This window comes from Amblyraja radiata, chromosome 12 (assembly GCF_010909765.2).
Source record: "Amblyraja radiata isolate CabotCenter1 chromosome 12, sAmbRad1.1.pri, whole genome shotgun sequence".
In the NCBI taxonomy this organism is placed as follows: domain Eukaryota; kingdom Metazoa; phylum Chordata; class Chondrichthyes; order Rajiformes; family Rajidae; genus Amblyraja; species Amblyraja radiata.
Genome location: NC_045967.1, coordinates 50453881 through 50467022, shown reverse-complemented (window position 1 = coordinate 50467022; position 13142 = coordinate 50453881). Strand labels below are relative to the sequence as shown.

Below are 13142 nucleotides of genomic sequence, written 5' to 3'. Positions count from 1 at the left end.
TTCCACGCTGTATCTCTAAACTAAACAGAACAGATTTTTGTTCATTCATATTCACCAGGGTATCAGGGACACATGTAGTTGTCTGTGAACCTTCATGCTGCAAACCACCAAATCAGCTTTCTGGCTGAAGTATAAGGAGATAGAGCGGAGAATGTGCTTCTTAATAGCAAAGCAGAAGGCAGCGAGATTAATTAATTACGTTTAAATTGCAGATTCTGTAAAACTGACAGAATGGAATATCTCAGGACTCCTCCACAGGAATTTACTCTCCTTTTAAAAAAAACGAGTTTGTATTGACTGCACATACCCTTCCTGCTCGGGTGCAATTCAAGACTATATACAACCTTGCAGCTGAAGTTGAACCAAGGTCAAACTAAGCAGCTTTAGTAGTGTACGTCACTAAATGCATCCTGAAAGAATGCCATCTTTAAGGACCTGTACGTCTGATGACCAAAGTCCGACTGTTCCTCCATTTCATTTAAGTGTTGGCATACATTTCTTGATATTATCCTTCCTTTAAGCATTTTATGTGCAGGCAAGATCAAGCTGGGGAAATCATTGCCCCTGTTGCTAGATGCAATCAACACTGTCAATGCACTTGTCTGCTTCACGGTGTCATTCAATTTGTAACCATCTTCCATACTTTTCCTGCAATTGTGACTACAATCTCAAAAGCACCTCATGTCTAAAGAGCCCTTTTTGGAAGTTTTTAAATGCATGAAAGGAATGCAGGCCTTCTATTTTTTTTAAAGGAATGACACATATAAAAATACACCAATGTCCACCAAGCACCAAGATGGCACTAGAGTGCGGATACTCTTTGGGTGCTGCTCCAAGAAGTGGATCTATTATCATTCACTACAACTGCTGCACTTTCTAAAATCTCTGTTCTCTTTGCTCTCCGTTGTACTTGTGTACGATTGCTTCCTAGTCGTGTATAGTATCATCTGACCGGATAGCACACAGACAAAACTTTGCACCGTTTCTTGTTAGACCTCACAATATTAAATCGATACCATTGAAGGTTAATTAACTATAATTTAACGATCAATACAAATAGGTCACCCCAGCTTTGCATTCTTGGAGTTACCTCTCATACTATTAGCATCATTACCACATATCCATTCTTGTTATAAAGACTGCTTCTTTCATATCCTTGATACTGTCTGCTGACACCTAGCCATCGACTGCCTAAATTCTTAATGATGCCTTGCTTATTTATAACAACACCACTTCACCACACTGCTACCTGCTTTCTTTGTTCTACCTTGTAAATATGACACTGTCAACATCTCTATTGCCTGTCCTAATTCCACTCACTGTTTTACCCTGTGTATTTGATGACATTGTTTTCCTGCAACACTTCTGACATTCAAAGTCCCACCCCCCCTGTTTCAAAATTCAATTGCAATTTTGCCTTTAAAAAAAAAATCTCCTCCAACTCTGAAATGTTCCAAAGGTAGGTGTGACCCTGTAATGGCCATTTAGTTTTAGAAATGTAGTTTTACCAGTTTAGTTTATCGTCACGCGTACCGAGGTACAGGTAAAAGCTTTTGTTGCGCAATAACTAGCCAGCAGAAAGACAATACATTATTACAATCGAGCTGTTCACCGTGTACAGATACATAATAAGGGAATACCGTTTTGTGCAAGATAAATCCAGTAAAGTCCGATCAAAGATAATCCGAGGGTTAAACATGCCACCTATCAAAGCTTTGGGTTTCCCCCTTGACATCTCCCCATCTTTTCATTCCCAGCTGACCTCAGTCATCTTACTACCATTTCTGCTCCCAACACCCTTGTAAGTAGGTCATTCCTTGTCATTCCACATCATCTTCATTTTCTGCATGTGGGGCTCTTCCTTGCATCTGCTCTCTCCCCTTAACCAAAACCTTAAACCTGCGGCCACCAGTACTACAAAAGGACAATGGGATCATGTTCATAAGTGATAGGATAGGAGTAGAGCTAGGCCTTTTGGCCCATCAAGTCTAGTCTGCCATTCAATCGTGGCTGATCTATCTCTCCATCCTAACCCCATTCTCCTGCCTTTACCCCATAACCTCTGACACCTGTACTAAGCAAGAATCTGTCTATCTGCACCTTAAAAATATCCACTGAAAGCCTCCACAGCCTTCCGTGGCAAATAATTTCACAGATTCACCACCCTCTGACTAAAGAAACTTCTCCTCATCTCCTTCCTAAAAGAACGTCCTTTAATTCTGAGGCTATGACCTATAATCCTAGACATTCCCACTTGTGGAAACATCCTCTCCACATCCACTCTATCCAAGCCTTTCACTATTCTGTACGTTTCAATGAGGTCCCCCCTCATTCTTCTAAACTTCAGCGAGTGCAGGCCCAGTGCCGACAAATGCTCATGATTGGTTAACCTACTCATTCCTGGGATCATTCTTGTAAACCTCCTCTGGACCCTTCCTCAGAAATGGTGCCCAAAATTGCTCATAATATTCCAAATGCAGCCTTACCAGTACCTTATAGAGCCTCAGCATTACATCCCTGTTTTTGTATACAAGCCCTGTTGAAATAAATGCTAGCATTGAGTTTGCTTTCTTTGCCACCCATTCGACTTGCAGATTAACTTTTTGGTAATCCTGCACCAGCACTCCCAACTCCCTTTGCACACGTTCTTCATTTTAATCACAGTTCACACTGAGAGGTCACTTAAGGGATTTGCTTAGGAAACCGACAAGGCAAATTTTCTAATGTTAACATGGAGGCACAGGAGACTGCATATACTGGAATCTTGAGGGACAAAAAATAGTGCTGGAGGAACTCAGCAGCTCAGGCAGCATCTTTCTTTGGTTAAATTGAGTCGAGAAAGCTGGAAATGGGACATGGGGCAAAGACGAGGAGTGATAGGTGGATACAAGCGGAAGGGTTTGATTGGCAGATGGGTGCAGTAAGTAACAAACGAGACAAAAAGGTGTTCAATGTAACAAAAAGGAGTAAAATGTAAACCCTGAGAGAAGGATATAGGTGGCAAGAAAAAGTGGGAAGGTGTAACTAAGGTGTGGTAAAAGGTAAATAGGGCACATGGGGACAGGAGATGAGCATACAGAGGAGGGGGGAAAAAGCAGGGTAATTTGGGTGGTGAGAAATGGTGGAAGTAATTTTGGGCGGCACAGTGGCGCAGCGGTCGAGTTGCTGCCTTACAGCACCAGAGACCCGGGTTCGATCCTGACTACAGGTGCTGTCTGTGTGGGGTTTGCACATTCTCCCTGTGACCACGTGGGTTTTCTTTGGAATGAGAGGAGGTGAGGTGAGAGGGGTTTGACTTGAAATTAGAGAATTTAATGTTCATAAAGTTTTTTTAAAGACAGAACAAATTAATCATTAAAAAAGCAAAGGAAAGTACAAATCCACCCCATGTCGATTTTGCACCTGCTAACTGTGCCCATTTGATCAGAAAACTAATGTGGGAAAGAGCTGCAGATGCTGGTTTAAATCGAAGGTAAACACAAAATGCTGGAGTAACTCAGCGAGACATGCAGCATCTCTGGAGAGAAGGAATGAGTGACATATCAGGTCGAAATCCTTCTTCAGTCTGAAGAAGGGTCTCAACCCAAAACGTCACCCATTCTTTCTCTCCAGTGATCAGAAAACTCTCTGTTTTGACAGATCGACTGAAGATGCATGTTTTTTGTTCAGATAAGAAACATAGAAACATAGAAATTAGGTGCAGGAGTAGGCCATTCGGCCCTTCGAGCCTGCACCGCCATTCAATATGATCATGGCTGATCATCCAACTCAGTATCCCGTACCTGCCTTCTCTCCATACCCTCTGATCCCCTTAGCCACAAGGGCCACATCTAACTCCCTCTTAAATATAGCCAATGAACTGGCCTCGACTACCCTCTGTGGCAGAGAGTTCCAGAGATTCACCACTCTCTGTGTGAAAAAAGTTCTTCTCATCTCGGTTTTAAAGGATTTCCCCCTTATCCTTAAGCTGTGACCCCTTGTCCTGGACTTCCCCAACATCGGGAGCAATCTTCCTGCATCTAGCCTGTCCAACCCCTTAAGAATTTTATAAGTTTCTATAAGATCCCCTCTCAATCTCCTAAATTCTAGAGAGTATAAACCAAGTCTATCCAGTCTTTCTTCATAAGACAGTCCTGACATCCCAGGAATCAGTCTGGTGAACCTTCTCTGCACTCCCTCTAGGGCAATAATGTCCTTCCTCAGATTTGGAGACCAAAACTGTACGCAATACTCCAGGTGTGGTCTCACCAAGACCCTGCACAACTGCAGTAGAACCTCCCTGCTCCTATACTCAAATCCTTTTGCTATGAAAGCTAACATACCATTCGCTTTCTTCACTGCCTGCTGCACCTGCATGCCTACTTTCAATGACTAGTGTACCATGACACCCAGGTCTCGCTGCATCTCCCCTTTTCCTAGTCGGCCACCATTTAGATAATAGTCTGCTTTCCTGTTTTTGCCACCAAAATGGATAACCTCACATTTATCCACATTATACTGCATCTGCCAAACATTTGCCCACTCACCCAGCCTATCCAAGTCACCTTGCAGTCTCCTAGCATCCTCCTCACAGCTAACATTGCCCCCCAGCTTAGTGTCATCCGCAAACTTGGAGATATTGCCTTCAATTCCCTCATCCAGATCATTAATATATATTCTGGCTACTAACATGTTCATGCAAAGCGTGGTGGGTGTATGGAACGAGCTGCCGCAGGAGGTCTTCTTCCCCCTCCCCCAACCCTACATCAGTCTGAAGAAGGGTTTCGGCCCAAAACGTTGCCTATTTCCTTCGCTTATAGATGCTGCCGCACCCGCTGAGTTTCTCCAGCACTTTTGTCTGCCGGAGGAGGTCGTTGAGTCATGGACCAGCACAACATTTAAGAAGCAATTAGACAGGTACATGGATAGGACAGATTTTGAGGGACATGGGCCAAACGTGGGCAGGTGGGACTAATGTAGATGGGACATGTTGGCCGGTGTAGGCAAATGGGGCCGAATCCCTCTATTACAACAGTTTCTTGTTCAGATAAGAGGAACGGGGGCGTTTCCTGGCACTGGCACTGTCCAAAATAATTTGGCGGTCGATGAATCACAACCCTAAATTAAACGGGGGTTATTGTTATTATTTGTGGACTGAATGATGTGCGAGTTGAAGGGTAAGCAGTATGATGAGAGGGGAGTGTAGGAATTAAGGCGTTTTGTTGGATAAGGGTTATAGCAAGGAACTGCAGATGCCGGTTCAAACAGAAGATAGCCACAAAATGCTGGAGTAACTCGGCATCTCTGGAGTGAAGGAATGAGGGACGTTTAGGGTCGAGGCACCCGACTTTGAAGAAGGGTCTCGACCAAAGATACTAGTTGGTCTCGACCCATTCCTCTCTGCAGAGATGCTGCCTGCCCCGATGCTGAGTTACGCCCCTGTCCCACTTAGGAAACCTGAACGGAAACCTCTGGAGACGTTGCGCCCCACCCAAGGTTTCCGTGCAGTTCCCGGAGGTTGCAGGTGGTTGACGGAGGTTGCAGGTAGTGGAAGCTGGTGGGGAGACTGACAAAAAACTCCGGGAACCGCACGGAAACCTTGGATGGGGCGCAGTCTCCAGAGGTTTCCGTTCAGGTTTCCTAAGTGGGACAGGGACTCCAGCACTTTGTGTGCATCTTGGATGACCTTTGTTGGGGAACAACTTGCACCTCAAGGAGAGTCGTGCATGGAGGCTGGGACCAATCAGGAGGAGGAGGAGGGGGGGTTGATAGACGTGAACGTTCACCAATGGTGTTGCTGACCTCTGAGGTCTCCGCCTAATCGGAGCTGGATGGGGGCGGGAGCCTGCACCACGTGACGCGGCCAGACATTGTCGCAACTTGGGCCTGTGACTGGATACAGAGCGAGTTGTTGCTGCTGTTCCCACGGTGTGTGTGTGTGTGAGTGAGAGAGCGCTGTGTAGTGCAGGGCAAGGAGACCAGCCATCAAGCCGCCCTTGTCAGCGCCGAGAGACACTTTCAAAAATGCCGTGGGAGCACCTGCAAGATTAAGGTAAACTGCTGTGTTTGATCGGGTCGGTTTACACCGAAGATATGACACAAAATACTGGAGTCATTAAGCGGGACAGGCAGCATCTCCGGAGAAAAAGAATAGGAGACCCTTCTTCAGTGTGACCCTTTCCTTCCATCCAGAGGTGCTGCCTGAACCGCTGAGTTACTCCAGCTTTTTGCGTCTATCTGTTGTGTCTGATTTCATTGGCATCAGGTCGTCACTTGCTGCCTGCAATCAGCCTTTCAGTTAAACTAATCAGACTCTTATTTATGTATGTATATATATATTGAGCCACGCCTTGCTAAAGAATTTGCCTCTCACTTTCAGTACTGTAATGGCGAAAGGCCGCAGAAGTTCTTTTGGACTTGCAATGTTGTTGGCTTAATTGCCAAGGCAATATAAGCATTTATAATTAACTGCAATGCGACTATCGATAAGATATAGACAATAGGTGCAGGAGTTGGCCATTCGGCCCTTCCAGCCAGCACTGCCATATGCTGAATATACTGGTATACAGTGGATGCAGAGTGAGTATTAACAAAATATATAGTACACCTCTTCTATAGGGAAGAGATTGTGAATTCGTTTTGTTTCCAAGCTTTTACAGGATTATTGTGAGCCCTAAGCATGTATTGCTGGTATGTATTTGGAATTAAAATGTCACTTTGTGCTTTGACAGTTTCACTGCCTCATTGCGTTTCTATTATATTTTGGTCTGAAGGAGGTATGTTTTTAAACTTACAGCTGGTAATCACTTACTTGATAGTGAATAAGATAGACTGTCCCAATTTGTGGTTGTGGATTGGTCTAATTAATTAAATATTTATGTGACTGGATGTCTGCAGAGAGAGAGAGAATGAGGGTGTTTGTTTCCAGGTAATGATCATTGATCAAACCTCTAGTCTCTTTATATGTAGTCATAGACTGATACAATGTGGAAACAGGCCCTTCGGCCCAATTTGCCCACACATGTCTCAGATATACTAATCCCACCTGCCAGCATTTGGTCCATATCCCTCCAAACCTATCCATGTACCTGTCTGTAACTTTTTTTTAAATGTTGGGATATTCTCAACCTCAACTACCTCTTCTAGCAGTTTGTTCCATACATCCACCACCCTTTGTGTGAAAAAGCTACCCCTCAGATTCCTATTAAGTCTTTTCCCCTTCACCTTAAACCTATGTCTTTCACACAGAGAGTAGTGAATCTGTGGAATTCTCTGCCACAGAAGGTAGTTGAGGCCAGTTCATTGGCTATATTTAAGAGGGAGTTAGATGTGGCCCTTGTGGCTAAAGGGATCAGGGGGTATGGAGAGAAGGCAGGTACAGGATACTGAGTTGGATGATCAGCCATGATCATATTGAATGGCGGTGCAGGCTCGAAGGGCCGAATGGCCTACTCCTGCACCTATTTTCTATGTTTCTATGTCCTCTGGATATATATATACTTTTCAGTTGATTGTAGAATCATAGCACAAAACAGTCACTTTGGTCCATCAAATCCACGACACTATTTGGCCTATCTATAGTAGTCCCATTTGCCCATGTTAGATCATGGCCCAATGTGTCTTCGCTATTTGAGTACCAGTATAGGTATCTGTTAAATGTTGTGATTGTGTCTTTCTCCATTACAATCTCAGGCAACATATTCCAGACATCACTCGCACGCTGTGTGGGAAAAACATTCCCCTCTTATTCCCTCTCACCTTAAACTATACCTTCTGCTCTTGGACACCCTGACCATGTGATAATCATCGCAACCAGGAAAAGTAGGCATTCCTATTGTGGTGGGGTGGCCCAGTGGTGCAGCAGTAGAGTTGCTGCCTCACAGCACCAGAGACCCGGGTTTGATCCTGACTACGAGTGCTGTCTGTTCAGAGTTTGTACGTTCTCCCCGTGACCGTGTGGGTTTTCTTCGGGTGCTCCAGATTCCTCCCACCCTCCAAAGACTAGCCGGTTCATAGGTTAATTGGCTTCTGTAAATTGTCCGTAGTGTGTATTGGATGGTGCTAGTGTACAGGGGTGATCGCTGGTGGTGTGTGCTCAGTGGGCCAAAGAGCTTATTTCCACGCTGTATCTCTGGAGTCCTGTGTTAAATAGTTTAGTCTACTTGTCCTTTCCAATACATTTTCCATTCCAATTCCAGTGGAAATAATTGGATTGCATAAATACCTTTTGCTGTGTGTGTGTGTACACAATCTTAGTGGGCCAAAGTGCATGTGACCATGTGTGCAATCTGTGCAGTCATTTACACTGGTCACCAATACCCTTTAATTTCAAAACCGTGGCCTAGTTCTCTTTTCAGTAATGTTTGACTAATGTGTGGAAGGGATTTCCCCTTTCTTGCCCCAGAAATGTTTTTGAAATTTCCACTGCCATTGTTTCTTCCCACTTGCTGTGGATTCACAAACCTATGTGGCCAATACTTATTGCAATGGAACCTTTATTGTACAAGTCCATGGTGATGGTGATCTGTCTTGGTTCCTGGGGAAATGGAATCTACCCTGAAGTCTCTGAACAACTTTAGTCCATTATTGTCTGAAGTAACTTTCATCAGAGTTTTTAATGTTACATTTACTCTTTCCCTGGTATTTATATGAACTTGCCTTTTTGTTGTGCTGTTTTTAATCTGCTGCCAAGTACCTGCCTAATCCGAAAATAGAAACAAAATGCTGGAATATCTCAGTGGGTCAGGCAGCATCTCTGGAGAAAAGGTACAGTGTAGGTGATGTTTTGGGTCGAGACCATCAGATTTAGGAAGCCCTGCCTAATCCAGCAGATTGGAGATAACAAGTAATCTCCTTCAGATAGTAATGAACTAAAACAGTTCAGTGACTTCAGATTAGTGCCTGTATCCACAGAGGCAAGATCGACCATCACGACCATGGAGTTTCACAAATGGGGGGAAAAAAAGGTATTACCCCACCGGCCAAAAATCTGTTTTTGATATTTTGAATCATCCACAAATACCAAATATTAGTCATCAATTAAACAATTAACGTGTATTCTAATGTGGACAAAAGTGCTGGAGAAACTCAGCGGGTGCAGCAGCATCTATGGAGTGAAGGAAATGGGCAACGATTTGGGTCAAAACCGTTCAGCTAAATGTGGCTGTGGTATCGGGTCTGGGTTAGGATGTGGTGGTAGAGTTGGAGGGAAGAGGGAATCACAGAGGGCGAACAGTTAGAGAGGTGGTTGTAAAACTGTCTTCGGAGGGAGGAGGAGAACTTCTTCAAAGTAGGCATACCTTGAGGAGATTTCGCAGTGTAGTTGACAAAGTGTTTAAGAAGGAACTGCAGGAAAATCGAAGGTAGACAAAAGTGCTGGAGAAACTCAGCGGGTGCAGCAGCATCTATGGAGCGAAGGAAATGGGCAACGTTTTGGGCCAAAACCCTTCTTTAGCCATGTATTCTAAACGGGATGAACATAAGTGGTCTTGAATAACATATGGATTCATCATGGTGGTTGGGTGGAAGATTGCAACCTTCACGTGGTCCGCCCTGTTTCGACTAATGCAATCAACTAGACGTGCACAAACAGAAGATCAAATAGAACAAATTGTCCTACAACTTTAAGCTGTGCATGCCACACGAAAGAAGAAGATCATGGTGGTGCTTGTGCATTATAGTTAACAAACCAACTGGGACCCGTTGGGTCCTTGTCACACGGGAGGCCATTCCCCTTATTTCAGCACTCACCCATAGCCGGCAACTGCGCAGGGGCTGCTCATTTCGCCTTATTCAGCCTCCCTCAACTTAAAAAAAAAAAAAAATGCACTTGCTGGGGTGGGCAGAACTCGGTGTACTTGATGGATAGCAGCAATGATGCAAACAAGGCTAAGTGCAGGGAAAAAGCAGTTATTTTTTCCAGGTTTCTGCACAATTGTAAACATTTTCATAAATAACTCGGGAAATAATGCATCAAATTTTCAGATGAGGTGATTTTGGACATCATGGTGTAAATCTCTATCGGAATATGTAAACATTTCACCGTTAGCGCATCGTGTTTTCGAGGAGATGTGAAACGCAGACGAAGAAACAAATATACAAATAAATACACACACATCCAAGTTGCGTGGATTAGAAAGGTTCAGGTTGGGACCAAATACGAACGAATGGGACTAGCTCATATAGAGCACATTGGTCGGCATGGACGATTTGGGTAGACGCAAAAAGCTGGAGTAACTCAGCGGGTGAGGCAACACCTCTGGAGAGAAGGAATGGGCGCGTTTCGGGTCGAGACCCTTCTTCAGACTCGTGTCCGGGGAGGGGGCAGGACAAGGATAGAATGTAGGCAGAGACAGTAAGACTAGTGGGAGAACTGGGAAGGTTAAGGGGATGGAGAGAGAAAGCAAGGGCTATCTGAAGTTAGAGAAGTCAATGTTCATACCTATGTTCATATTTGGGCCGGAGAGCTTGTTCCCGTGCTTATCACTAAGTGTGGGTATGCAGAACTGTCCTCAAGCTGAGAGCTTGCTATTGATGTGGAAATGCTGAATATGGCTATCTATGTGATATTTCTCACCCAATTCTTGCCAATTAACTAAAAAACAAAAGTGTATGTTTGCCTCAAATGTTTCTCAGGGCTGTTCTCACCATTACGTGTTTAAGTTAACGCAGAATGTGAAATTGGATATTAATATCTCAAGATGTGGTTTAAAGTTTCTATATGGATTGAATCTTTAAGGAATCGTGTGCTATGATGACCTCTTGTTCTTTCATAGATACAGAGTGGAACTACAGTTGCAAGGAGCTGATTGCATTATTGTTGGATGCCATTTTGGACCGACAGACTTGTGAGAACAAAGTAGTGTTGTCCAGGAGGCTGCAACGTCAACAACACGAAGGACCACCATATTAATTTTTCTTCAGAATGGACATCGTAACAGATTGCAAACAGAATCTCTCGAATGAGATTTACCGACTTGAAACATTTGAAAACTTTCCATCAGCTGTTCCAGTGAGTGACAGGACATTAGCCAGAGCGGGCTTTTTCTACACCGGCTACAAGGACCAGGTTAAATGTTTCAGCTGTGGTGGGACAATAGAAAACTGGCAACATGGCGATTCTGCTGTGAGGAAGCACAGGCAGCGTTTCCCAGCTTGTCCGTTCATTAACGGCCTGTGGTTAAACGAACAAGTGTCAAACTCCAGTTGTTCAGTCGCGTCTCGGGGTGAAAATCAATGTTCTTCCATAAACGGCCCCTCCAGGCATCCCAACGGCAACCACCAGTTTCCCGGCGATCCCGTGAGAAGCGGAGGCATTGAAGACATGTCCCACCTGCGGCCGAGAAATCCCACCATGTGCAGTGAGGCGGCAAGACTGAAGACCTTCACCAACTGGCCCAGTTATGGCATTGTAACCCCAAGAGACTTGGCCAAGGCGGGACTATACTACATTGGCAAAGACGACCATGTTCAGTGCTTTTGTTGCGGTGGCTTAATGAAAAATTGGGAACCAGGGGATCGTGCCATGTCTGAGCACAAGAGGCATTTTCCCGGCTGCTCTTTTGTTTCTGACCTCTCGGTTGGAAATGTACCAATTGATTTGAATTGTGGCACCACGGACGTTCACCAGCACGTTAAAGATGAGCCAAGAGCGAGCCCCTTTCATCTCCCCAAACACCCAGAGAAACAGTCCTTTGATTCTCGGCTTCAAACGTTCCGAAACCAAATGCAGTTCCCGCTTAATGCTGAAGATCTTGCAGGAGCTGGATTTTACAACACAGGTACTAGAAATCTCATTGCGTAATTCATTGATTAATCAATATCTAATTCTGTTTGTCTAACTGGAGCAATTGTTTCACTCCATTGGTAAATTATACAACATAAATGTGATTTTCATGCAGCATTAATGAAATGGACACTTTAAATAATTTGATAGACATAAGGAATTCAGATGCTGGTTTATAGCAAAATACTGCACACAAAGCACACTGCACTTTTTCTCACAGAGAGTGGTGAGTGAGTGTGGAATTCTCTGCCTCAGAGGGCGGTGGAGGCAGGTTCTCTGGATGCTTTCTAGAGAGAGCTGGATAGGGCTCTTAAAGATAGCGGGGTCAGCGGATATGGGGAAAGGCAGGAACGGGGATGGGGATGATCAGCCATGATCACATGGAATGGCGGTGCTGGCTCGAAGGGCCGAATGCCCTACTCCTGCACCTATTGTCTATTGTCTAAAGCCCAGCCGGCGGGCCAGCTGAGGAGTTTTGCCCGCATGCAAAAGTACGGCACCCCATCCAACTCATGAACCGATGATCGGCCACGAGAAGGAGTGGTGGTGGTGTCGGTGGTTAGTGAAGGTCCAAAGGTCAGACAGCGGGCCGGGCTGCAGACCGACGGGGCCACGGGCGAAGCGCTGCAGCTGCACTCCATGGGCTGCAGTGCCGCGGGGCTGGGCGCGGCGCTCCGATCCGACAGTCCCTTCGTCCTGAGTAGCAGCAGTCAAATACGGAACAAGGGCAGTCCCTTACTCAGCAGTCTAATACGGGATGTCCTGTCTAATACGGGACAGTTGGCAACCCTACCCATGACACAGCTCGTGGAGCTTTTCAAAGATATGACTTGAACCACAAGGAAATAAATACCTTTATTAATTTATATGTAATTCTATAATGCGGCACAGAGGTAGAGTTGCCAAACCAGTAGAGTTGTCAAACCAGTGACCCAGGTTTGATCCTGACTGTGCGGGCGGTTGATACCGATGGTGCACATTCTCTCTGCGTCTGTAGGGTTTCTCCAGGTGCGGAGTTCTCCTCCCACATTCCAAGGTCTGTAGATTAATCGGCTTCCGTAAAGTGTCCCTAGTGTCTAGGATGCAAACGTGGGAAAACGTAGAACCAGCGTAGGAGTGATCGTTGGTCGGCACGGACTCGATGGGCTGAATGGCCTGTTTCCACACTGGATCTCTAAGCCAAACTAAACCATAGGCATTGTCGAAAGCTTCCCTGACAGAGTGCCAGTAAAAATGGTGAGGCTCTTGGAATTGATAAATCATTGGCTTGGCTGAAAAGTTAATTTTTATACCTGGAAATAATGATGGGATAAAAGGCAGACATGTGTTTTGAAAGAATTTGGCATTAATTTGCTTGCTCTGGAATACTATTTACAAT

The 13142-nt window shown here is 44.9% G+C and overlaps 1 protein-coding gene across 5 annotated transcripts in view; it reads left to right on the top strand.

The window, feature by feature from the left end:
• The window catches only part of LOC116979190 (X-linked inhibitor of apoptosis), a 39952-nt gene that overhangs the window by 1476 nt on the left and 25334 nt on the right, over positions 1-13142 (top strand). For 4 of the 5 annotated variants that reach the window (XR_004413642.1, XM_033030743.1, XM_033030741.1 and 1 more), the window contains exons 1-2: positions 5833-6031; positions 10755-11759. Coding sequence is in view for 4 of the 5 variants with exons in the window: in XM_033030743.1 (XP_032886634.1) it covers positions 10904-11759 (856 nt within the window). In the remaining variant the exon portion in view is untranslated. Of the gene's footprint in view, positions 1-5832; positions 6032-10754; positions 11760-13142 lie in introns of those variants that run through there. The other variant, XM_033030742.1, reaches the window with a different exon arrangement.